At 42.3% G+C, this 27517-nt stretch overlaps 1 protein-coding gene across 2 annotated transcripts; it reads left to right on the top strand.

Moving 5' to 3' along the window:
- The first annotated feature begins 10550 nt into the window (after positions 1 to 10550).
- On the top strand, positions 10551 to 27517 carry LIN7C (lin-7 homolog C, crumbs cell polarity complex component). Of its 2 annotated transcripts, XM_034769853.1 has the most exons (5): positions 10551 to 10657; positions 19921 to 20039; positions 21458 to 21529; positions 21847 to 22056; positions 25804 to 27517. In XM_034769853.1, exons 1-5 carry the CDS (start codon positions 10621 to 10623, stop codon positions 25957 to 25959), a joined length of 594 nt encoding a protein of 197 aa, XP_034625744.1. In that variant the 5' UTR covers positions 10551 to 10620; the 3' UTR covers positions 25960 to 27517. The 2 variants fall into 2 exon arrangements, with proteins under 2 accessions (XP_034625744.1, XP_034625745.1); XM_034769854.1 differs by lacking the exon at positions 21458 to 21529.

Genomic DNA, 27517 nt, shown 5'->3' with positions numbered 1-27517 from the left:
AATGGGGGCAGCGAGAAGCGGCACGGGCGAGCGATGTGCTGGCCGCGGCTTCTCGCCGCCCCCATTGGCCCGGGACGGCGAACCGCGGCCAGTGGGGGCCGCGATCGGCCGAACCTGCCGCGTCAGCAGGTAAATAAAACTGGCCCGGCCCGCCAGGGTGCTTACCCTGGCGAGCTGCGTGCCGAACGTTGCCAACCCCTGCTTTAGCGTATAGGCCACAGTAATATACACAATACCACTTTCAGATTCCATGAGCCAAACCACTGCTTTCTACAGACTTTTCTGATCCTTTAGAGATTTGTCTCAGATGGTTGCATTTGAATGTATATACAGGAATAGCCTGTGTCTGGAACAAAAGTGCCTGATCCAAAGCCCCTTGAAGTCAATGGAAAGTCTCAAACTCAGCTTGAGAATGTCAATGTTCTGTTGTTGTTGTTTTTTAATCTGAGAGAAGTTCAGGGCAGAGGGAAGACAGCCAAAAGGTGGAATTAAATTCCAGCCCAAATACACAGAAGATCCTGTACTGCACAGATGCTAATTCTTTATGATGGCCCATGCTGATCATCATAACAGTTCATCTGCTCAGCATAGATATTCTCAAAGGATGAGAAACAGCAACATTTGTGTTGCATCATGATATACAATGCAATATTTCTTAATTCTGAGCTATTTGGTTCCCTAACTTTTCTCAATAAAGAATATTTTAATCATAATCCTAGGGATAGATAGTCTATTCCAGGGGTGGCCAAACTTACCGACGCTCCGAGCTGCATACAACAATCTTCAGAAGTTCGAGAGCTGGGGCCTCAGCCCTGCAAGAAGTGTCTGCCGAGCTCGGGGCTTCAGCCCTGCTCCTGCTGAAGCCATGAGCCCTGGCAGGTGTGCCCTGTGGGGCAGAAGCCCTAAGACTCCCTCCCCACTGGGCAGAGAACCCCTACCCCACCACCCCACTGCAAGGCAGAAGTCCTGAGCTCCCCCACCCCCACACTCTGGTAGGTGGAGAATGGGGGCGGAGGGGGGAGCGCACCACGAGCTGCACTTTAACAGTAAAAGAGTCACAGGCAGCTCTTGAGCCACAGTTTGGCCACCCCTGGTCTATTCTCTGATGTGAGATCACATTTAACTCTAAGAAGTAATGAAAGATGGTTTTACCAGGATGGCTGTATTTATTTTTAATTCCAATTGCAATAATTTATTTTTGAAAATGTGAAAAGGAAGATTTTTTTCTTAATAGTTTTATACATCGTATAGATAAAAGAACACAACTCCGCAGTCTCCCATATGCATTCTTTAGATGTAAGTGTCTACTTTAGATGTAAGTGCCATACTTCTTAGTTAAAAATCTTCTCCCCATATAGGGGAGTGTAAATTCCACAAGTGATGATTCCTGAAATTTCATGGTAACTCTTATTTTGCTCCTGTGGACAATGAGCTGAAAGTTACACACACACAACTTGCAGATCCCCTACGACTTGCACTCAGTGGGGTGTGGTTGGGGGTGGAAGAGGAGTTCTACTGGAGACTGGACCTTGTCTGTGTAGAAGTCTATGGCTTCTGTGCAGAATTCCTTACCTCTGCACAGGCTCCCAGCCCCTCTAGTTTGCACCAGTCCCTAGAGAGCTTGACTCCCACAATTGCACCTGACCCCAGAATAGGGTGACCAGATGTCCCGATTTTACAGGGACAGTCCTGATTTTTGGGTCTTTTTCTTATATTGGCTCCTATTACCCCCCACTCCCTGTCCCGATTTTTCACACTTGCTGTCTGGTCACGCTACCCCAGAACCTCTGTCTTGATGGTTCCAAACTGTGGTGGGGAAGCAATCGCAGTTACTTTAGCATGTACACTGGCCTCCCCTGTTGTGGGGAGAATCCAGGAAAACATTTCACGCATTTTACCTTCTCCTAGCTGGGAGCCTAGGTCCCATGGAGACCTTGCGAAGTTAGGGGAGGAAACAGGCAACACTTCCTCCTTTGACACTTTCCCCATCCTCAGCAGTGATCCTTGGGCAGCAGTCCCCTGCACTAATTGAAGCATGGGGTGCTTTTAAAAATTGATACACTTCTACCAAAGGGATTAACTGATAAACCCTGCTGTTCCCCCTCCCCCACAGCCTCAGCTCACTGCGCCACTGGCGCAATGCTCGGGGAGGCGGGGCGGTGAGCTCCTGGGGCAGCACAGCTGCAGAGCCTTAGCCTGACCCGTCTCTGTGCTGCACGGTGGTGTGGCTGGCTCCAATTGGGCGGCGCGGCTGCCTGTCCTGGTGCTCTGGGTGGCGCAGCAGTAGCGCCGCCAGCCACTGGTGCTCCAGGCAGTGTGGTAAGGGGGCAGGGGAGTTTGAGGTGGTGGTCAGGGGGCAGGGGTGTGGGCAGGGGTGTGGATAGGGGTCGGGACAATCAGAGGGCAGGGAACAGGGGGGTTGAATGGGGGCAGGGATCCTGGGGGGGGCAGTCAGGAAGGGGGGGTTGGATGGGATGGTGGGGAGCAGTCAGGAATGAGAGGAGGAGTTGGATGGGGCAGCAGGGAGTAGTCAGGGGCAGGAGATCCGGGGGCGGTCAGGGAACAGGGTGCGGGGTGGATGGGGTACGGGTCCCAGAGGGGCCATCAGGGAATGGGGGGGTTGGCTGGGGCAGGAGTCCCGGGATGTGTGTGTCAGGGGGTGAGAAGCAGGGGAGGTCAGATACGGGGAGGGGACCGGGCCACACCTGGCTGTTTGGGGAGGCACCACCTCCCCTAACCGGTCCGCCATACAATTTCCGAAACCGGATGCGGCCCTCAGACCAAAAAGTTTGCCCGTCCCTGGGATAGATAGTAAACTGCTACCTCCTTCACTATCTTTTTAAACTCATTGTTCATTTAATGCCTTGTGCACTGCATGCCTTCAGTGTACTGAATAGTAATAGTAGTTCTGTATGAGAACAGAACATGATTCATCCATACACAAATGGGGACAGAGAATCAAGTGTGTGTTCTCTATTTTTAATGGAGTTAAATATTAAGGTATTTCTTTTTCTGTTGTGTGTGTGTGTGTGTGTGTGTGTGTGCGCGCGCACACACACTTAGGATACCATAGAACAAGGCTAGGCTTTGTCTCAATGCATACACACTTTCAAAATATATAGACCTCTTTTATATATACCAAAAGGGCTCTTACATACTTGTAATACACTATTGAGTGTGTTCCTTTTTTAAGATCAAGCAGGGAATACAAAGTGCTAAACAAATTGTTTTGGGGAGTTAACCGGAATTCTAGTTTTACTTCTTGTGTCAGCATTATCAATAAATGGCATTTTCATCTGCACAAACAGGAGAAAAAATCATAATTCTAAACAGCAGAAAAACAACAAGGTCCTTCCATATGTCTGCTGCATGCTTCCATGCTTGCCAGAAGTGACTACAAAAACTTTGTGTGAACTTGTGCCAGCCAGACTCTGTAAAAAATTAATCAGGAGAAACATCGTGTGACACAGATGAAAATGCTGGATGACTCCTACAAACAAATCAATCAGTGCGTAAGAGATTGATAATGATGCATTGTCACATGTAACAAAGCAAAAAATCTGCTCTGTATCATGAGGCCTGGCAATCTGTAAGTGTATCGATAACAAATCATGGAACATGTTGTGTGACATCATGTACAAAGCTGAGGACCGTGACAGGAGATAACAGCAATCAGCATGTGGCAGACCATGAAACTCCTTCTGGGCTCTGCCAATGGGTCAAGCTATAGCCGAAAATTCAAACACTAATGCAGCTGCCAAAGTTTTTAAGGATTAAATTCAGCTGTATTTAAGCAATAAAACTTTACTATTATGGTTGTGCTGAGCCAAAACAGATATCTTAATGCTCCAAATCCAATTCTTAGACTCTCTTTGCTGACTGGAGTCATAACTTAAAGTCCTACCATGGTTAATTTAGCCTTCCAAAGCAACCGTTAAGGTTGTTTGCTCTATGTGGACTGTAAAGATTCCAGGGCACTTCTTTTTTGTAAGAATAGGGTGTGCTCTGATATTTACTGTTGGCCATAATTTCTCTTTGCCATACTGGTGTGTTATGTGCTAGATGGCTGCCAGCCTCCTCCCCAGAGCTAGTGGTGAGTGTGTGTGTGTGTGTATGTATATACATACACATATATATATATATATATACATATATATATATATAAGCAGAGTCAGGATGAGCTCTACCCTGACATCTGGTGGTGAATTATGGCAAGGTGGAAAAGAACTCCAGGGGCTGATCTTGTTTGCATAGGCACACCCACGCGCGTGGCATGAAACAACAGCAACTGAAAGTGGTTACTTTGGCTGGTGTGGGATCCCCAGTTTCTCTGTTATTGGGGCAGGAAGAATAAAGTTTTGTTACCCTGATTCTGTGAATCAAGGCCAGTGGAACTGTTGTATGACAGAAGGACTGAGTGAGTCCTTCACCATTACCTAAGTAGCACTTGCTTGACAAGGGGCATGGGTTATAAAGCCCTGTGACAAGAGAGAGGGTGGGGACAGGAATTTATATCTGATGGTATGGGCCCCCCTCTGAGGGTTTGACTCAACAATTGCATCACCTCACCACTGTTGAATGTCAGAGCTAACTTTGATTCCATTAAGTGTCTAGTTACAGGCTGCTGAGCTGAATTCACTTTGAGCCAATAGTGCACCAGCACTGGGGCTCCCCTACTCTGAGCTGATATCACTTGGCTACACTTGCGGATTCACAGCGCTGCCATGGGGGACTCTGGGTGATTTTTGGGTTGCTGGATTCAAGAACCAAAGGGAAAGGACATGGCCCAATTTGCTGGGATGGGTTTTTTGCTCATGGTTTGTGTTATGAAACCTGTTTGTGGTGTTTTTTCCAATTTAATGCTGATGTCATTTACCTCATGTTATTAAACATTTTCTGCTACGCTCAGACTCCGTGCTTGTGAGAGGGGAAGTATTGCCTCTTAGAGGCACCCAGGGGGTGGTATGTAATTGTCCCAGGTCACTGGGTGGGGGCTTGAGCTGGTTTTGCATTGCGTTACTGAAATGGAACCCCTAGATACAGAACCCGGTCCTTGTTGCTGCCAACTTAGATGGGCAGAAGGGTTACATATATATTCTACAGTCTTTAGTCAGGCAAAATTCCCTCTAAGTCAACTGACATTTCCTTTAAGTTAGAACTGCAAGAATTGGCCATCAATTTGAAAAGTGCTTCAGGATCCTTCAGATTTATATCAATGTAAATATGTGTGTGTGTTTTGGGCACATAGTAAATTCTACCAACACATCAGAGAACTACATTAAGCAGCATTGCTGCAAGTTTGGAAAGGTCTTTGTGATTATAAAATCTTAGAACTGTGCCTTAATGTGATTACTACAAGGTCTTTAGAGTCTCTTTGTACCTTCTTGTAATTACGTCATATTTTCAATTTAACCCAATATAGTTATAGCAGTGTGCCACTACAGGGATTATTCTGGTATAAGAGTGTTGTTGTTGTTTAGCTTTGTTTGGAAAGGGGTTTATGCTAAACTGAAAAAAGTCACCCAAAGTGGATACACATTCCAATATGAGTATGTCTTCACTGCAGAGTTAGTTCATGTTTTTACCCTGGTGTTTCCCTAGCCTGTCTCCCATCACTACACTAAAACCTCTCACCCAAGTTTAGTTGTGCTTTCAGCCTGGGCTATCTGACATAGCTAGGGGTATGGGTTAAAGCCAGGGTTCCGGGTTAAAGCCAGGGTTCCGTTTTCGCTTGGGCTGTGAGACCGCAGGCTAAATCACTTGATTGCTCATAGTTTTCCAATGCCTTCCCACAGTTCCCCAAGAGCACCCAGAAAGACCAGCAAGTTCTCCCACCATACACTGGGGAAAAATTCAGAGAGCAGCTCATCTTACTGCAGCATGAAAGAACAATAGGTTGTGCCTCCAAATGTCTTGGATATGCCTCCAAATGACGGACACAGTACTAGTGAAAGCTCAGTAATTCAGGTATGGGTTTGCAGTGTTGCTACTCATACATGGCCTGGTCTAAGCTGGATGCTCGGACCTAGTTGCCAATTACCCAGGTTAACTCTGCAGAGACGTCATACCCAGATAGGCCTGAAGGTTTATCTAAAGGTTAAATTTAACCTAATGGGTGCACCTTATACTAGGGGTAGTTCCAGAGGGCAGAGTGGTGTGTGCCCAGGATACAGCTTCAAGAGAGGGGGGGTGTTTAACTAGTGGTGGCTGCAAGCAGGCTTATTTCTAGCAGCAAAGGCACTGTGGAGCTAGAAGCAGATTACAGATACAGACCAAGGAGTTAGCTTGGGTCTGCCTGCTGGGGAAAGAAAGCCAGCAACTAGAACAAGCAGAGTGTGCAAGAGGTTCTTCCTTACCAATCCCCAAAGCAGCAGCAGGAACAGCAGTTTCAGCATCAGAGGACGCAGAGAGGACTCGATACGTTACAATAATCAGGAGATCTCCAGGCACAAATTTGTTGTTTGTGGGAGGGGAGTTTAAAAACGGGGGTATGCTCAAAAACAAACGAGAGCGGGGAGAGGGCCCCCCAAAGAACCCTAGCTGATCAGACCAGGTGGCAAAGCAAGGACCTTCTCTGGGGGTCTGATCAGAAAATGTCTGGTTTTAAGGGCAAATTCAGGCAGTTTCCCGCCAGTAACTTTGATTGGTTCCCCTTAATCCAGGGGAGGAGAGAAGGCAGGGAAACTGCAGGTAGGCACAGGACATGTCTGGGCAAGTTCTGAGTCACAGGTATGACTCATATGCTCACCTATGTGGCCACTTTAGGTCTTGCATACCTGGGCAGAGCACCCTACACCAAGCCGGGTCTGAACAAAGAAGCTAGACAAAGGAACTAAAAAGCCCCCACCTCCCTGAGCAGAGCAATGGCTCCAGTCAGTCTGCACAAGCCATTTCCATGAGCAGGGCCAGGCTGTGACTTTGGTCAGTTCCATGGCTGGGGGGGAGCGGCCACTCAGCACAAACAGAAAGGAAGGGGGGAAAAGGAATCCAGCAGGGGGACAGCTGTAACAGACATCAATGTTATACATCTTCCATACCCCCAGCTACACCTTTCCAAGCATATTTTACCACTCCCACACAGGATACCTCACAGTTTGGGAAACACTTTATGGGACCTGCACTAGGAGATTGCAGAATACAGCATTGAGTGTGGAAGTTGGAATAGTTAGTTGCTATTTGTATCTGGAGCAGAAGTGACAATGTATCTAAAACAGTTTGTAAAGTGGTTTATGGGGCTGGAGGTTAACAAATGATTCATTTATCCCTGCTAATTTTGGATTTGCTGCTCTTCACCAGCAACTGCTATCCTCTGCCTCCAAATGAAAAATGCCCCCATTCAACATATGAGCTCCTAGATGTACTACTTCCAAGAATTCAACCAGCAGACCCTCACTCTTGTTCAAATAAGACCCTTCTATGCTGTGGGGCAATAGGAAACATAGTGGCAATGGCATTTATCACTTCAGCAACTGTGAGCATAGCAGTTGCTGTAGCTAGTTTTATATTAACAGCTAATGTGCTTTCTGAAATAAAGCACAAGGCTACATTTTTAAAAGGGAAGGTCTCATCATGCATGAAAAGATATGTGGACTGTAATTTAGACTGTGTACCCTTTCAGGCAGAGAATATTTTTTCTCTGTGTGTAAAGCACCATGTTAACCTGCACTGCTATTAACTGATTGATGATAAAGCACAAGCATTTACCATAACTGTATGCAGAGTGGGTGATCAGAACATGACACCTAATTAGCCACTTGTACAGCCTGTCCTATTTATATATGTAATCAAAGTAATAGCACATTCTCTTGTACACAGACTTTGTGCCTCCATTTTAAAAAATGTGATCCAAGTGCCTCTATCTCAAGTGCACCTTCTGTCAATAGGTATAGTATGGTCTGATTTTCGTAGGTACTGAGCACCTGCAACTCCAATTGGCGTCGCTCAGCATCTCTGTAAATCAGGCCAAATAGCTTCTAACATGGTAGCTACATTTGCAAGTGCAGACAAAATATTCCAAATACATTTCTGTTCACAAAAATGCCTCACTTTTGGAAAATGCCTTCCCTTTTTCGAAAGTATAGCCTTGAGTGAGAGAGTAGCTGCAACATAACTAACTGAAGCAATTACACAGATAGAAGTGAGGGGAAATTGGTGTATATTTGAATCTATACCAAAGGAAGCTTTTAACTATATTTTCAATAGCTGTATTTTTTTAAGTGCCCATATGTTAGGCAGAGAAACAGCAGAGGCTCTTATAAATCTGATCTTAAGTTGTCCATGCCTGCCATCAACAATCCTACTAAACTGGATAGGTCTGGTATTTTGCACCTGCCCTTTTTCATTTCATTTTATTTTATTACATTTTATTTCATTCATTCCCCCTTCCCCCCAACTCTTTCCATGACAGTACTTTATTTGTAGTCTCCTCAAGCTGGCAGATAGAATATCTGTGTCACTCTGCCATCTAAATTCTGAAGTCCTTGTGTCCACCTGTCATGTGTACACCCTGAACAAAGTGCACCACACTGCAGACTCAATAGCTAAACTCCTTATAGTGGATGTGTCAGGCTTATCAATTGCAAAAGTGGTTAATTTTTATACAACTACTTCTACTATTTTCTCAAAAAAAGAATACACAAAAACATTTTCACCTTATAATTACTAACTCTATAACATTCAACATATTATAAAAATGCTGGAAATCATTCAGAAATATAGCAAAACGCTTAAAGGTGACTTGCTAAAGAAAAAATGTGTTTGGGCCTTATGGCGGGAGTCTTATACAGAAAGTAGAAGGTGTATGTGTGTGTGTGGGGGAGGGGGGTTCCTCTCCATGTTTCTACCTTATAAATATCAGAAATTCAAATCTGGGATTTCCTTGTTTTCCTGGAAAACCCCTTAAAGCTTTCAAATGTGTGCTGTGAGCTTTCACAACTTTTTATTTTACTGAATTTTTACCAAAGATTTATACTCTCTCATGTTTCTCAGGCTTTTGCGTTAAACAGGCATTAAGAAAACCAAATTTTAAAAAGTTTTAGGCAGTCTGATTAAGTTTCTCATTCCCTTCAATTGCTTGTTTTTCAGTCTCTTGTGATTTCATAATCCCACTAGTCTTCCTGTCATTCATGGAGTTGTTTCCTGCGTAATCAAGACCTGAATTTCTAAAGTAAATAATCAGATGGAAAAGAAAAAGCAAGCAAGTAAACAAAGACCAGTAAATCTTTCAGACTGACAAAGACCAAAGACCAGTAAACCTTTAAGACTGACATTTTAAAAAAAATGACTCAGGGACACAAACCTTTCTTCTATGTCACCTGTACAGAAGCTATAAATCACTGCACATTCCCAGAGGCAAAAAGTTCTACAGGACTATGCTGGTGGAAAGTCAACAGAATTATGCTTTTCAGATATTATTAGTTTCATAATATGATAGTAGGTTTGAATGTAGTCAAATAACAATAGTGGGACTATATGAAGGATGGTGTATCATGAGTGTGTGAATTGACAAAATATTTACTTTAAAGAGAGGTTTAAAATGTATTCTCTTCATACATTGAATATATATATATCTTAAATTTTAGAAATGTTTATGAAAATCTGCCATGTTCTATAAACATTCCTGTGCAAATGTCACCTGAAGGCTCCTAAACATTTCAGTCACTACTGGGGCAGCAGAACAAGCAGTTTCCAGTGACATTATGAAATACAAACATCTGGATTTTATTGCAGACATGTTCTATAACTTTTACAGCCCCAGCTGCTAAAACATTTTTTTCTGACTCAAAACATGTTCATAATCATTCACTTTGTTCACTTGCAAAACTCAAACCATTTCCATTCATATTAAATGGCTCAGTGAACCACACGTAGCAGCCTCCCTCATTATAAGAGGAGTGACAACCTTATAATGAATCCCAGAACTGAGAACATGCCCTTGTGAAAAAGGTCCTTCAGTGAACAGAACTATTCTTTCAAAGCAAAAATCAAACACAGAGAATAATGCACTTAGATTAAATTAACAACATAGAAACTACGTGCCCTCTGGGCAGTCCCATGCGCACTTACATAAAAGCAAAGGCACGCACTGAGTTTGTCCTACTTGTACCCCTTGCTTAGATCATTTTAACAATACACAAGCACCATGCAAGACACTTGCCCCCCACACAGATTAAATTGATGGCAGACAAGCAGCACACACAGAGTACATCACGCACACTGCGCTGGGATTCATGGCACGCGGGGACGTGCCCTACGCCGGGACACAGCGGTGGCACCGCAGCAGCATGCACCGTGTGCCTCCCCCGCCGCGCTGCGTTCAGGACACGCACAGGCGGGGATGCGCCCCGTGCTGAGAGCCACGTGCGAAGCCTCCTGCCCGCCCCGGCGCTGGGATGGATCCGGGGAGCGGACCCCGCACGGCCGCGGGGCCTGGAGCCGGGGTGGGGCCCCCACGCCGGAGGAGGACAAAAACCACAGGGTCGCGCTAAGGGAACCAGCCCCGGGACCCCACCCTGCAGGCAGCCCAGCAGCCCCGCCCCCTAACACCCGCTCCCTCGCCGCGCGCCTTGGCCTTCCGCGCGGCGCGCGTCACTTCCGGGTGCGGGCGCGAGCGAGGAGAAGATGGCGGCGCTGGGGGAGCCTGTGCGGCTGGAGAGAGGTGAGCGCGCGGGAGGTGACGCCGCTCCCACTGGCCGGGAGCTGCGTGCGGGACTCTCCCCGGCTCCCCGCGCGGGGTGCCGGTCCGCTGGCTCCTGACGGGGAGCGGAGCCGGGCAGCGCCGTTGGGCTGCTGCGGTTCGAGGGGGCGGAGCTCTGGGTGGGCCCCTCTCCCCACCGGCTCCCGGGCTGCGGCAGTTCAATGACACTTCCCCCGGGAGTGCCAGAGCGACGTCCGCCGCCGCTTCTGCGCTGGCCGGGCGGGGCGAGCCCCGAGGTGCCCGGCGGCCCCAGGGTTTGGGCGCATTGGGGTCTCCCTGTGAGTGGACAGCGGGACCCGTGTTCTCCTGGTTCTCGCTTCAGGGGCCCTTTCACTCTCCGGAGCCGACTCCTCCCGGGGCCTTTGAATTTTCCTTGTACCTCTTCGAGGCGAGAAGTACTGGCTGGGGCAGCAGAAACATTTTAAACGGTTCTTGGAATGTTTAGTCTCTTCCCCCCCCTCCACTCCCCCCAAAAAACAAAACAAAAGCAAAACACGTCTCTGGGTTCCTCTAAGCATCCCCAAGGCACGAAGTTAATTCCTTCTCGTTACGCTCACGCTGATGATAACGCATCAGGCATAAACCTCTTCGGAATTATTAGACCCAGATTTTCCTTTTGTCCTTCATAACTTAAGTAAATGTCTGCAAGTCTCAGTCTGCAAGTTTGGTTTTCAGTGGGAACTTTTTAAATTTTTATTTTCCCCTTTACAATTTTGTTAGAATTTCCCCATCAGCTCCATACTGGACTTGTGTCTTGCTGGATAGTGGTTTGCACACACCTTGTGAGGGATAGCGATAGTAGGAATTTTTCTACATAGAACACTTCTCAACTTTGAGTTAAATTTGCTAGATTGTCAGAATGGGTGAAAGAGGCAATAAACAAGGAAATAGGCATATACATAATTTAATAAACTATCTATGCACTTTTAAACTTTAAGTAATTCTCTCCTACCCACTCCCACCCCCCATCCCCAGTTCATATTATTTCTCCTCATTCTGACCAACCAGGCTAGGATTCAACCTGAGCACTGCAGCACCTGATTTATAGGCACTCTGCTGTTAAGTGGAATTAGGTGTCTAGGCCTATACGGTACATGGGGAGAGTTAAATACCTAAGGCTATGTCTAACTACCACTTTTGTCGGTATAATTTATGTTGCTTGGGTGTGGAAAAAAAACACATCCCTGAGCAACATAAGTTACACTGCTAGAAGCGCCAGTGTGGACAGCGCTATGTTAGGGAGAGAGCTCCTCCCCCCCCAACATAGCTATTGCCACTCATTGGAGTGGTTTAATTATATCAATGGGAGAGCACTCTCCTGTCAACATAGAGTGGCTACAGGAGAGATCTTACAGCAGCGCAGCTGTGTTGGTACAGCTGTAAGCTCTCTAGTGTAGACATAGCCTAAGTGTGGATCATAGAAGCCTGTAAGCTTATCAGGGGGAAGGAGGTGGTGCTGCTGCTGCCTGTACTCCACCTTATACTAATAGTCCAGTGCTTAGAGCACTCACCCAGGATGTGGGTTACCTGGTTCAAAGCCCCAAGTCAGAGCACAGGCTTGACTCCATCTCTTCTAACTCACGTGAGTACCCCAACCATTGGTGGATTCTGGGGTGAGACTCTCTATCTCTTCTGTTGAAGCTGTTCCACTTTGTAGAAAATACTTAAATAGCCATTGGGTCAACAAGAGAGACACTGTGTGAGAGACTTTGTAGCCTAATGGTTAGGGTACTCACCTGACACGAGACGCTCAAGTTCAAGTCCCTTCTCTAATGACTATTTTCTGTCTAGCACCATGTCTCACACACCAATACAAAATCCCGTACAGATACAGTGCAATTTTTGAAAGTCACATCAACCCCACATTAAGTCTCTGAACATATTAATGGATAATCAGTGGTTGGCATTAGGCTGAATATTGATTGGGATGCAGTGGGATTTGGGTGATAGAAAGGAGGTAGTTAAAGTTGAGAAAAGGAAATGAGTGGGAGTGTGGATAACTTAACAGCATATTTCATTGCTTTTTACTAGTGTGCATTTATGAGATACACAGTCCTAACTTAAACTTTCTGGTGATTTTCTTCTCTTCTCCCTCCTCCCTGTTCCACAAATAAATCATTTGTAGTGTGGGGGGAAATGTCTGTAAATAAAGATATATGTAAGTTGCTTCCTACGCCACAGCTTTGCAGTCTCTCTCCCCCCCCCCCTTGCTAATTAGAGTAGCTGCTTTGGCAATGGGATTAGTTGCTCTTGGTAAAACCTGGGGCAGCATCCTCCTCCATCTCATTACCCTGTCATTGTGCTTTATCCATGAAAACAAATCTGTGCAGAGTTACCTAGTAGGAATCAGTGGAACAAAAGAACTATTTTATGTTTTCTTGCATGTTGGTCTTGAGAAAAGAGGGGAAAAAAGAGTACAATATAATAGTGTGTACCTATATGACATATACTGAAGGGCAGCACTATTTGCAGAAATAACTAACCTCTGTTAATTCTGGTAGTGTTGACTTTGGATAATTAAATGATATCATTATCAGGCTAAGGATAAACTGATCAGAGAGAGTTGATAAGTAACCTAGGAAATGAGGGAAAATGTTTAAAAAATTTACCACACATTTACTAGCAATGGGACTAAATCTGCTAACCAGAGGCACATATTAGAGAGACAAGGTGGGTGAGGGAATATGTTTTATTGGATCAACTTCTGTTGGTGAGAGAGACAAGCTTCGAGACCTGAAAAAGAGCTGTGAAAGCTCAAAAGCGTGTCTCTCGCAGCAACAGAAGTTGGTCCAAAAAAAGATATTTTCTCACCCACCTTGTCTCTCTAATATCCTGGGACCAACATGGCTACAATACTGCATACAGAGTCAAATATGGAAGAAATCTCTTCTGTCTTGTAACACCCTTTTTAGCAATTTCACTGGAAGCCAAGGATGAGAGACTATCCTCTCACACCTTGAGGTTATCTTTTAGAGTGGAGGCGCTAGTAGAATTACGTAGAGAACCTTGCACTGCTACTGTCTTTAATATACCTCTACTCTAGTTAACTTTGCCTCCAGGGTTTTCAGTCACTCTAGTGCCTCCCACAGTCAACAGAAATTCACTTTTAAAGTGCATGTGATTAATCAGAAAATCTGCTGGCTGCAAATAAAATCCATCCTTTAAATAGTGTGTTGTGGGTTTGGTGTCACGTTGGTTTTGTTACATTATTTTAATTTACTGTTTTTAATGGTGTTATTTCCAAGTGTGTGAGGTTTTTTCCTTGAAGCCCTTCTTGAGTCAATTCAGTATCCAATTTAATCTCTTGTTGTTTTGAATAATGGGCCAAATTGGGGCATACCTAGTGTGGCAGTGCAAGGGGACACAAAGTGCCCAGTTAACCACATCAGCGGTAGCAGTGCAGGAAGGCGCCATAGAACTGTTGTATCTCCCCCACCGCCTCGGCCTCATGCAGGTGGGAGGGAGTGAATGGGGAAGGATCTGAGTGGAGGAGACATAGCTGCACTGGGGAAGGCATGTTGTTCCAGTTATAGACCTAGCTCAGTTTACTCCCTCTTCAGAGCACCAGGAGAACCTGGAAAGAGATTGGGACTGAGGCCTTGGCTATACACATGTTGTACTGCATTAACTGTATTAGTATGAAAAAAGATGTGCCAGCACAAAAGTGCTTATATTGGAATATCAGCATCCACCCTCTGGATACCAGTTACACCTGTATAACTATTTTTGTTTAAAAAAAATTCACACTCCCTAACTTGCCAAAAGGGCCAATGCAATCTTTGCATGCATAAACATGGAATCTCAAGTAGGAATAGAGAGGTTGTTTTACTCCCTATTTGGCACTGCTGTGACCCATGCTGGAATATTGTGTCCAATTCTGATGTCCACAAGTCTAGAATGATGATGTTAAACTGGAGAGGATTCAGAGATGAGCCACAAGAATGATTAAAGGATTAGAAAACATGCCTTGTCGTGATGGTTCAAGCTGCTCAATCTATGTAGTTTAACAAAAAGACAGTTAAGGGGTGACTTGATTAATTTATAAGTAGCTTAACTTTAAGTACCTACCTGGAAAGCTGGAATGTGATGATAGAGGACTCTTCAGTCTAGCTGAGAAAGATATAATACGATCCAATGTCTAGAAATTGAAGCTAGACAAATTCATACAAGACATAAGGTAGGAATGGTTAAGTGAGGGTAATTAACCATTCAAACAGTTTACCAAGGGTTATGGATTCTCCATCACTGGCAATTTTCAAATCAAGATAGGCTCTAGGATATGGGTAGTCAATAGGAAGACTGCGGCCCAAATCTGGACTACCAGATGCTTTTGAATGGACCCCGAAATCATTTTATTTACTCATTATCATTATTGTTGTTTTTTATTATTTTTCTCTGGAGTTTGGAACTTGACTATACCTTGACCAAAAAATTTGAACCTTGACAAAAAATAATCAACTTACTCCTGCTCTGGAAATTATTTTGGGGTAGTTCTATGGCCTGTGTTACACAGGAAATGAGACTAAATGATCACAATGGTCCCTTCTGGCCTTAGAATCTGAGTCCATGAAATCATTATAATGGTACAAAATTTATGCATCAACCAGGCTTGAGCTGCTTCTGGGGCAATACAGTTATGTACTGCCCCTTACTCTGTACTTGTGTAAAAGACACACTGGATCTCAAAATTAGTGTCTGAAGGTTCTGAGCATTCTACAGACATAAATTAAATCCTGCTCCACATTATATAACACAGTGTGTGGCATCTCCACTCTCTTGGGGAACTTACAACCAAAATAACATCACATCAGTGCCCTGTACCCTCTGTTGGTTCCCTGTTTGCATCCTTAGTTTAATCTTTGAAATGCTCTTTGGGCTGGGGCCAGGGCCCTTCAGAGATTGCCTTTTTGTGACTGACCAACACAGTTGCATTCAGAGGGATATGGAAATTGAGTGCTGTAACAGTCTTACCATGGAGTCGCAAACAGTCTCCTTGGGCACTCCAGTCTATCTTGTCACCCAGGCAAGCTGGATTTAATGATAGTTGGCATGCACCAAAGATCACAAAAGATTCAGATTGCTTCCACTCCCCAGAGATGAGTCATTTACCCCAGGTTCATAGGTACCTTATATATCACACCAAAGACAACTGCTTGTAGCCAAACTAAGGATTTATTAACCAGGAAAAAGAAATGAATTATTTACAAGTTAACGCAGGCAAACATATATACACAAAATTAGTTACTGTCTATGGTTTCAAAAGGTGACAGAGTTGTACCAATCTATCACCACTGAATGTCTATTAGGGCTAACCCAGGTTGACCATGGGGGATCTCTGCATCTGTTTCCTAGCTCCAGCCCTGTCAGAATTCAAACAGCAAAGAGATGACAAATTTTCTTCCAGAATTCAAGATGATGGGATGAGCCCTTTTGCACATAGCTTGTGCAGGAACAGCTAGCAAAATTTTGTATTGTGATGTTCCACAATGGCCCATTTAGTTTTGACAGTCCTTCCTGATGGGCAAGAGGAAATATCTTTCATAGAGATTTAGTACTAGGTGATGTTTTTTCTTGTTTGGTGGGTTATGTTCTGAACTATATAGCAAATACTTAAGTATTACCTTATAGCACAGAATACAGACATTATAAGTAGGATTAATACGTTCAGCAATTTACTAGTAGTTCATAAAGTCCAATGCTCAACTTAACCATACTAATACACAGGTGAGCTGGACTGGTTTCCAGCAATGACTTCGTCAGTGCTCAGTTGCTGGCCTCTGGTCTGCTGGTGTCACAAATTGAATAATCTAACTTTTCAGGTACTCTTTCACACTATGCTGTGTAAGCTTTGTTTGGAAAAAATGGAGCTATCAGCTGTCCTTAAAAATCAGTTTTATCATTCTCTGCCTAATTTCTCCCTATAACTAAATTCCTTTAAGCCAAAAGTTATTGCATTTGTGGTTGAATGAACAGTTTATAAATAAAGCTGTAATGTACTGTGTGTATATGTAGATTTGCATGAGGAAAAACTTCTGATCTTTGCCCCCCTGTGGTACTTGTAAAACTGGAAGGGTGTATGCGTTCTGTGAAAGCAATCTCAAACTTGTTAAGTGTCTGCTGTCCCTTGAATCTTTTTTCTATTTTTTTTTAATTTCACTGTCTTCTCCCATGTAACAATTGCTTTGTGTAGCATCTTGTCCCCAGAAAGAGGAGAGAGCTATTTTTATCGGTCTCTGTCCCTAGTGAATGGTGCTGTATAGCAGCAATAGAATTCATGATAAAACCATCCTTCTGAAACCCTGAAGTAAAAGAAGGTTGCAGTCCAGCAGCTCTTCAATCCCATTCAAAGGTCATGATTCCCAGGTCACCCATCTGAGAGTCAGTAACCACTTTATCATGGTTCATTCAGCTGCTGTTCCAGGGCCCCGCTCTCCAGGCCTTCTGCCCGAGAGTTCCAAGACCTGCTTCTGTCCCATAAGTCTCGTCCCATAGCCCTGAGTCAGGGCTCCTGCAAAGAACTCCCCACACTGTTCCACTCAGCCAAGCTTCCCTGTCTGAGAGTCATACCCCAGCTCAGGGCATGTTCTGAGCTGAGCTTCCTGTAGCCCTCCACTCAAGCTTGCTGCAAGGATGTCTTCCCACAGTGTTCCAAACACCCAGGCCTCTCTTCTTAGGAGTCCTATTCCTGCTCCAAAATCCACTCTCCAGCATCAACTCTTGTTTTGGGCTCAGCTTCTCCTAAGCAGGCTGGTGGTTCTTCTTCCTAGGAACCTCTGCACAAGCTCTCCTTTAACTTGGCAGGTTTTCCACAGCTCTGGTCAGTCCTCGCCATCAACTTCTTGCTCTTCTCAATGGCTTTCTACCAGCTCTCCTCTACCGCTGCTTCTCTTTCCTGGGTCTTTGTTCCTCCTCAGACAGCCCTCACCTGCCGCTCTCTATCTCTCTGTCAGTGCTCTCAGGCAGCTTTGACTCGTCAGCTTTCTCCCCCCCTTTTAAGTCCAGTTGAAGTGAGCTGATGAGTCACAGCTTTGGCCCTACTCCCTCTTAAAGGGCCAGTGTCGTCCAATAACAGACTTTAGCTGCTTTCCCTTCCTCTGTCCATACCTGCTTCCTATGAAGTGTTTAAGCTTAGTCAGCTGTACTCCCAGTCAGTTGGACCAGAACTCTCCTCAGAAAATCCATAGGTGGTTCCACCAATTAAAATAAGCAGAGCAATGAACTTTCCTTTTTCAGGCAATTGTCCTGTAAGATTCTCTTTGCCACTTCTGACCATGTCTCAGCCTTAACAATGTAGGCAAGCAGTGGGGGAAGCTTGTACAAAGTTGCCTGGCAGGTGAAACTTGTAGCTCTGCTACACAAGTAATTTCTCCATCTAGCAAAGTCCTGGTGGTTTTTCACAGTTGATCTCAGATCTGCTAGACAGGAGCTCCCATTGCCAATATTTATCATAGATGAGATGGGTGGGTGTGACATACCAGGGAACAATCCAGACTAATGAGCAGTTGTGTTACTCCTGTCCTGCAACCTTGGGTGCCTTACAATGCCTTGGTGAAATAGCTCTCACCTGGGCCACTCACAAATAGCCTTCTAGCTTGCAAGCCACACCCTGAACATCTACATGTAACTGCAGCCTGCCAACCACACTTGGGTTACACTTTTACTCTCACCAGCCTGGCTTATACTGCAGGGTCACCCCAACATACCCCAGTCTGATTTCCACCAGAAATCTATGTCCTGTACTGCCTGGCCGTCTCCCAGAGAGTACAAAATATTATAAGTCCATTATTCCTTTAAAGGAATAATATGCACATAACTTGTCACCCCAAATGGCATTACCCGGGCACTTCAACTTGAACACACTGGGTTAGATAAAACAAGTTTATTTACTTGTATTCTCTCTCTTAGTTATGAGACACAAAAGTCAGAAATGGTTACAAGAAAAATAAAGATAGTAAAACATCTTAATACCTACCTTAACAAGCTATTTCAGATTCAAGCAAAGTTTCTCACTGTGTGCTTTCAGCAGTCTTGCTAACCAAACTCTGTCCAGAATCCAGCACCGGCTTCCTTTTTCGCTTCAGATACTGTGCATGTCATGGGCAGGGAGAAAGAAAGAGATGCCTTTGGGTACTTGTTCCCCTCTTGAAAAACATTTTCAGCTGGGCACTAGGAGATAGAGAATCTATGTGGAAGGATGTTCCCTGCTGCTTTTTTTCTCACCCATTTGGGTGTTTTTTGTTTCCGTCTCTGACCAAAGACTCTGTTTGCTACTTAAATGCAAATTAAGCAGAGTACACATTCCTTTGTTTAGGATAGACCTGCTTGCCACCCTTAGTTTGGGGAGGGCTATGGGGATTGGAACATGTGTTAATAACATCATACAGGGAAATCTTATAACTTTATATACAATGTTCCACACATATTTTATCAGGATGATACTGACCAGCAAATTGAGTTTTCAAATGATACCTTACAAGATATGCCTTGTACAAAAATTATTACAGTAGTATGTAGGGTGTGAACACGGGTAGATTCTGTCAGTGGGTAAATATGGATAGAAGGGAGGCATAGAGGCAACAAGACTCAGAGGTTGGTAGGGGCTGTAACTGGGGAGGCAGGTAGAGCTAGGAAGGCAAGGAAGCCAGAAATGCAGGATATGCAGTGACTGGGAAGCTATGTTGGCAGTGGGTCTCCCCACTGGTGGAAGGTGGATAAATTGTCAGGGTAACCGAAACAGTGTGCACTGTTACCCAGTATACCCATACCAGCCCTTCTACTCAATTCTTTTTTTTTCTACTCTGTGTAGTCCCCTTCCTCATTCTATGTGTGAATGCTGATATTGATCAATGTTGATTTTAAACAAAGTAGAATGGAGAATGAGACAGGGACCATAAAAAGCACACATTGATGGGGCGTGGAAAGTGGTACAGGCAACCAGGAACGGATTCAAAGGATCAGAGGGAGAAGTAGATTTAACATATGACGATCTTGAAGATGAGATATGCAAGGAGTCATTGGAGGAGGGAACTGGAACATCAACTGGATGTTGATGCATTAACTGGTGTCTTCTCAGTAATATTTAGTGATTGTGTTAAAGGAAACGCATTTAAGCATCCTTAATTCTGACTTACAAAGTGGTGTGTATGTGTGCGCATGAACGCACTAAAAGAACATTCTCTGAGTAAAAGTCAGGTGTTCATTATCAATATTCTATCTTTTCACAGACATCTGCCGAGCTATTGAGTTGCTGGAAAAATTACAGAGGAGTGGAGAAGTACCACCACAAAAACTACAGGCTTTGCAAAGGGTCCTTCAAAGTGAGTTCTGTAATGCTGTGAGAGAGGTAAGTTAACCTGGCATAAACAAATAGCAACCAAAAATACCAGATATATGCCTGCTTCTAACATGTACTATTGTACCTACTGAGCAGGAACAAAGCTAGCTGTTACAAGAGTTTGTTTTGAATTACTTTTTAATCTGACCTCAAATCTATTATCTGCAAACTTTGGGGCTTAATTCTTTATTTAAAAAAAAAAAAAAAAGGGAAGGATTTAAAACAAAATGAACAATTGTCTTAACATACTTAGATTTAAATTTTGCCCCAAAGTAACCTAGATAAGAATATATTATCTTAGGTTACAGAAAGCCAATTAACAATTCACACTTTTCTTGGAGAGAGAACTTGAGGGTCTGACTTTCCTGTCAGCTACAAGCATCTGTTACCCAAAAGTGCAAGTGAGGGCTTGTCTTCACTACTTAAAAAAAAAAAAAAGGAGTGGGTGGGGAGGAGTAACTAACACATGAGCTATCACAAGATAAAGACACAGTGAAGACAAGACACTTTTTTTACCACAAGGTAAACTGGCCAGAGTTTGACCTCCGTGAGTTTACTTTGCAGTAAAACAAAAGTGTTTTGTCTTCACAGTATTGTTATGAGATAGCTCATGCGCATTAGTTACCCTGAGGTAAAAAATGCATCTTGTTTTAGTAGTGAAGGCAAGCTGTGAGTCAATACAAATCGGACTGCTCTTCTTTCTCCGCCTTATGATTAACATTCTGTTCTAGCATTAATTAGCATCTCCCCAAGGCTCTCACTCCCTTACCTGCACTCGGAATGGTTCTTCCAGTTGTGTGGGCGTGGGTGGGAGTAGCTGCAGATCCAACTATCGCTTTTGGTTTCAGTGATAGCAGTGATATTCACTGTGCTTGAATGGCCCATTCAGTAGACCCAGGGGAAGGTGTGACTTACTGTCTCAGTCCTGTCTCAGGCTATGTCTATGCTACAACCTATATCTACAAAACTTGTCGTTCAGGGGTGTGAATATTCCACCCTGAATGACATAAGTTACACTGACATAAGTGCTTGTGTGCACAGCGCTATATCTGCAGGAGAGCTTCTGCTGCTTGTGAAACTGGATTTTTTTATGCCGATGGGAGAGCTCTTCTGGCAGCGTAGTGCGTCTTCACCAGATGCACTGCAGCGGCGCAGCTGTGTCGGTACAGCTGTGCCATTACAGTGCTTTATGTGTAGACATGGCCTCAGCTAGAGGAGGTTTTCCAATAGGGCAGATTCGTTATCTTTCAGGCACATACCCTTTCTCTCTAAATTAGGAAATGCAATTTTGAGAGTAGCAGCAGAAGTATTGATCTCTTGTCACACATCTAACACAGTAGATTATTTGTCACACCATCTAAGCAGAAAACCTATCTATTCATTTTTCCCATTAAATTATGTACCTACTAAATAACTTTGTCCTAAAGGTATATGAGCACGTATATGAAACTGTGGACATCAGCAGTAGCCCAGAAGTGAGAGCTAATGCTACAGCAAAGGTAAAAGTCTTACTATAACTAGAATAGAATGTAATACTTTGTCACAAAAAGGGTGATCTCCTGATATGACCTGTTAATCTGTCAGTTGTATGAACAAGATATGAAAGACTTGTTATTTCAAATGACATTCATTTTTATTTAATTCAAAATGCCCCTTAGTTTTCGTATTCTGATGTTGGTACCTAGGATACACATTATTTTTACTTCATTGTCTGTCTCAAAAACCTTTTCAAATGCTTACCACCTCTGACTATAAGAGATGGAGACTTTCTAAGATTCTGATTTTAAGAAAAAGTAAATAGTTTTGTTTCTTATAGGCCACAGTTGCTGCATTTGCTGCCAGTGAAGGTCATTCACATCCCAGAGTTGTTGAACTGCCAAAAACAGAAGAAGGTCTTGGATTCAACATTATGGGAGGCAAAGAGCAAAACTCTCCAATCTATATCTCTCGAATTATCCCAGGCGGTATAGCTGATAGACATGGGGGACTGAAACGTGGAGACCAGCTTCTTTCTGTAAACGGAGTGGTAGGAATTGGCTTTAACTTTCAGTTGTAGTAACTACTTGTGTCCACTTGAGGGTGTATAGAGACTGTAGTCTGCATAAGCCTGGTGCTTTTTTTTAGTGTTGGCAAAGATAGAAATCTCATCCTGCTGTTTGCAGTTGATTCATAATTAGCAAGACTAGGATATTGGACAAAAACTTGAGTATGACAAGAGTTCTTGGACTATGCTTTGCTATTGTACATGAATTCACTAAATGGTAATACAAGTATACTATTACCTGAGGCAATATTTCAGAGAATGGGAGGATAAATAAGGCCAAATATTAAGTACTCTATTTTGAAGCAAACTGTATTATTACCTTATGAAATAGTTTTACAATTACAGATGGGCATAATTTTGTCAACAAATAGTAAATTTGCTGAAAAATCCTTTTTTGGTGCAACCAAAACTATTTGCAAATTGGGGTCAAATTCAGTGAATAGTTTCTGCTGAATAAAAACTGGAAAAAAAAATTCAAAAGTCAAAATGGTTTGTTTTGAAATTTTTGAAACAAACTGTTGGGAATCAGCCTGTACCATTTCAAAATGTCGTTTTGAACTGACCAAAGAGAGTTTTTTTGCTTTTTCATTTCAGCAAGAAAAATAGGCGGGGGAATCAGTTTTAGTTTGCAATTATTTTTTTGGTTTGGCCACCAAAAGTGGTTAAAGTGGTTCTGCTACATGTGTCCCTGATGTTGCAGACTTTTAATAATGTGAATTTTTGCATCTTGTAAGGTAAGTACCAAAGCCATTCAATCTAAGGCAAGATAATGTGACGGTCCATTGATGTTGTCATTGTCCTGATAAAGATCCTGCTGGAGACTGAAACTGAGACAAAGTGCAAGCTATAAAGTAATTTTTGCTGGGACTGTGATTTTTTTCACCTAAGTGAGATTTTAAAAACCATTCCTCCAGTTTCTTATAAAAAGGAGCATGTATTTTAAACTCAGTCACTGATATTTTTTAAATTCAGCATCCATTTAGGCTGAAGATGCATAAAAGGCACAGCACATAAAATACCAACCTGTGGCCTTCTGGTTGATGAGAAAAAGGAGACAGCTAAAAGGTTTTAAAATTATTTTGGTATATATTTTTATAGAAGAATTCTTGCTCCTCAGTTACTCTCAGACAGCTCTGAGTGAACTACACAAGTTTTGACTGTACTTTCAAAAACTCTTAATTTATATGTACTAGTTAAAATTTGGGCTCTAGTAACTACTTGTACAAACTTAACCTTATTTTACAACGTACATTTTAATTCAATCCTGTAGTCTGTAACCAGAGCCACTCTTGTGATGCAAAGGAATTGGAGAGCTATTAGATGTCCCCAACATGGGGATATCCCTAGCAGGCATAGTCATCTCTTAAGCCACCTGGTTCTGCAGCCCCCAGCATATGGAATGGGAAGGGGTCCTGGCCAAAGTGCTACAGCTGTTCTGTGCTGGTACCATGGTTCCTTGGCCTAGCCAGTGTATCTTTATAGAAATTCCCAAGTTGCTCTAAAATATACTGAGACAAGCATAGAACTGGCACCAGAATCCATAAGCCTCAAGTGGCTTTCTTCGGCCTTCCTCACCCACAGACACTCCAAAAAAAAACCAGCAACCCCCGCTTAGCAGAGTAATGGGCATAAATTTAAATATATATTTATAAAAATAAATAAAACTGGGATGTGTGTTCATGCACATGTAAGGTACATTGGTTTTATGTTACCAATTTTAAATGAAGAAATCTCCTCCTCATACCTCTGAGCACATTCTTAACATCTTAATATATTTAATATGCAACAGACCTGTTTTTAATAACTGTATTCAGAATTAACTTAGTGTCACAGTTTCAGGAGTAACTGCACCTGTATTCCCCCTCCGTGGTCCCTCAAGGGTGCCCACTTACCATTTCAGATTCCCACCAGTCACCTTTCTTGGCTCTCTCCTTTCTGATGGGGAATTTTAGGCTGTACAGCTGCCTGCCTTACACTGTGATATCTCCAGCAAGCTAGTCTGCCTAAGGCTCCGCCCTGTGCATTGCTTTCTCTCTGAGGACAATGTCAGTGTTGTTTTGCTTTGGTTTTTTTTGTTTTGTTTTTTGTTAACCAGTGACCACACAACTGTAACAAAGCAAAGTACATTTATTCTTAGGTCAAAAGCATTGCAGAGAAAACATTTTAAAAAGAAACCCAACAATAAATAGTTTTAAACCCCACACTAAATATACTAGGAATTGCTCATCTGTCTTATGGAGCCCCAGTAGACCAAAGTATTTCCAACCTTTCAGTCCAAGGATTGAGGTTCCCCTGGATCCAAGTTCCTGCCTGTTTTGTTGAATCAAAAAGAAGACCCCAAATCAGTTCAAGCTCATCCGTCTATAACAAAAGGCCTTCCTTTGTTTCTTAGTGTCTGGAAAAATGCAGCCTGGATCAATATATGCAAGCCACCCTAGGGATTGGTACTTCTCTGGGACTGTTTACAATCTCAGGAACTGTAATAATCACCCACCCACCCCCACATTGTTTTTAGTTCCTGAAGGACCTGTGGAAATCCTCTCCTCATAGAGTTGCATATGGTCTCTGACTCACAATGATACATAAAACAATAATAAATTTAATACAATCTGCTCACTAAAGACACTGCATGTGGCTGCAATATCTGTCACACTTAGCACTAACATGCTTCAGTGTATTGTTGCAAAGGCTTTAATGTTTATGCCTTTGCCAGAACTTAGCTAATAGAGAATATTTTGAAAACTAGACTTTTGTCCATTAAAAGATTTTAATGGTCTTTCCAGAATTTTTATACTAGTAACATTTAGTATATTGTTTACAACAGAATTCAAATATATTTGTATAGACATAGTTTAGAAACTATAAGCAATCTCACATATTATTTTGCAATTGATTTTTTTCAAATCTCTTACTGACACCATGTATTCTTACAAGCTTCTCATGCCATTTTTAAAAGAGAACGACTTGTGCATTCAGCTGAATAACAAAAAATGAAAATATCCAAGCACATTTTCTAAATTTGATAGAAGAGAAATAACTTGTTTTTTTTTTTTTTTTTTAACTGTTGTCTTTCTTTTTGTAAGTAACTTTATAGTAACGGGGAAACCCTCCAATCAACAGGTACACCACCTGCCTTCTAGCTTCTAATAGCAGCAGTGGGAGGTAGGCTTGGGATAGTAATGTCATTGTTTTGATAACTATAATAAAGTTGGGAGAAATAACTTTTGCTGACTGATGATAAAACATATGATACCTGGATCTTATAACGGATGCAGTGGTGGGGAGAAGTTGCTAAATACTATTTGTCTGGAGGGAAAATTTTATAAATTCTATTAAATGTAGACATTAAAACCTAAAGGACCATGTTTTAAAATGTTTCTCTTATTGTACTTATTGTGTGTGTAAAACATAAACTCTAGTGACTCAGTATGTCTGCTTGTTCCCTGTCTCCGATGATAAATTAGTTGCTTGGACTCATTTCCACATGACTTTTTTTTACGCTAGTTAGAAAAGAAAATGCAAAGTCTGCCATCACCATTTGTTTGGTGACTTGTTGAAGCTTCAAGTCTTCAACTGGGTGATAGCAACCCTTGCATTACAGTTTCAAACCTGCCATACTTCTAGTTTTTTATTATAATGGAATTTTTTTGTGTAACAAAGGAGCTAAAGAATCTTCTGCAACACTTGTGTTCTTTGCTAATGTAGTATTTAATGGTTTATGCTTTACAGAGCGTTGAAGGAGAACACCATGAAAAGGCAGTAGAACTGCTGAAAGCAGCTCAAGGAAAGGTTAAGTTAGTTGTACGTTACACACCAAAGGTCCTGGAAGAGATGGAGTCACGATTTGAAAAAATGAGATCGGCAAAACGCAGGCAACAGAACTAATACTGTACACTGTAATTTATGGAGAAAATTATATTCAGTTTTACAATTAACCGTTTGATTTGTGACCTAACAACATGAACTGCCCTAAACTATAAAAGATGCTATCCTTTGGAGGAAAAAAAAAACCTGTTGGCAATTTTAAAAATGCCTTCCCTATTAACATCGCTTAGTTCTAAAAAACCCAAATGCTTCTTGAAAAAATAGTTTACACAAGCATTTCTATCCAGTTGTTCTTACAGATCTTTTGCAAATAAAATCTTTAACTGTCAAGACAAATGTATAGACTTTTTTAAAATGCATTTTTAATAAGATGTACTTTACATTTGTAACATTCTTTTTTCTAAAGATTTTCATTTGGCATTATTTTAAAATTGATGAAAGTTGTCTTCAAAACATTTTTGTGCTTAATGATTAAAAAAATCAAAGACTTTTACCTATGAAGTGTCAGAGAATAACAGAGTTTTGGCACTTTTCTTCTTAAAAGCATACTGTACATCAGCTACATAAAGCTAATCATGACTTATTTTGTAATTGGTAATAAGTACTGGGTTTTGTAATTTTTGATGAGTGCATTGTTTTTACATATGTGCTAGGTCATAACTCACTATGATAAATGTTAACTTGGAAATTTTGTTACCTCTTCTGTAAATAATTTACAATGAACATTCACTTATAAATGATTTTTTAATAATTGACATCTAAAAATCTGGAACAATCATTCCTATAATTTATATTATTTTATACTAATTTTTGAGCAATTAGAGAAAAGTTGTATATTGATTGCTATTCATCTTGATTGTATCAATGTCTATTCATATTCAGAAAAAAGAACAGTATATTTAATGCAATGCTGAAAGAATTTCATATGTATTTCCCTGACTTTTCCACTTCTTGTTTTAAAAGGTATTTTTCCTAACTGGGATTTGAATTTGTCCTATTGCAATCCTATAATTTATAGAGATGAGTCACACAGGATTGGGAGTAGTTAATACCTAAATTAATAAAGATTTTCCCTTTTGTGAGACTAAACAGTGGTGTGGGATATCCTGGTTGACAGCTATAGTGACCTGCAAAAGTTAACGAACCTCACAAAATTATCTGTAAGATTCCAAAAGAAGAAAAATACGGATAACGTTGTATTTTAACAAAATGTGATTTATTAGCTACTTCTAATTTGGAGAAATCTGATTCTTCTGGTTTCTAGTCCAGAATGAGCAGTATCATAATATACCATGAATAGAGAATGTGGTGTTACCTGCTTTGGGGTAGGAACGAGGAAATCTGCAGATCAGATGCCTCCAGATGTGAAGTGGCTAATGACTCCCTCAGTTGTGGTGCAGTGTTATTTTTAAGCACAGTTGAGACGATTACATTTTTGAACAGCTACATACTTCTTGGAATCTACCAAGTTCTGGATTATGCCCTTTTTTGTAATGACGTCACCTCTTAGTATACATCTAGAGGTAGCTTGACAGTACACTGGGTGTCTGTTCAATTGAAAGGCAGCTTTAAGTGCATCCAGGGCTGGCTCCAGCCAAAGCAAAAAAAAAAAAAAAAA

This window comes from Trachemys scripta, chromosome 4, assembly GCF_013100865.1.
Source record: "Trachemys scripta elegans isolate TJP31775 chromosome 4, CAS_Tse_1.0, whole genome shotgun sequence".
NCBI classification, from domain to species: domain Eukaryota; kingdom Metazoa; phylum Chordata; order Testudines; family Emydidae; genus Trachemys; species Trachemys scripta.
This window is presented reverse-complemented; position numbering and strand designations above follow the sequence as displayed.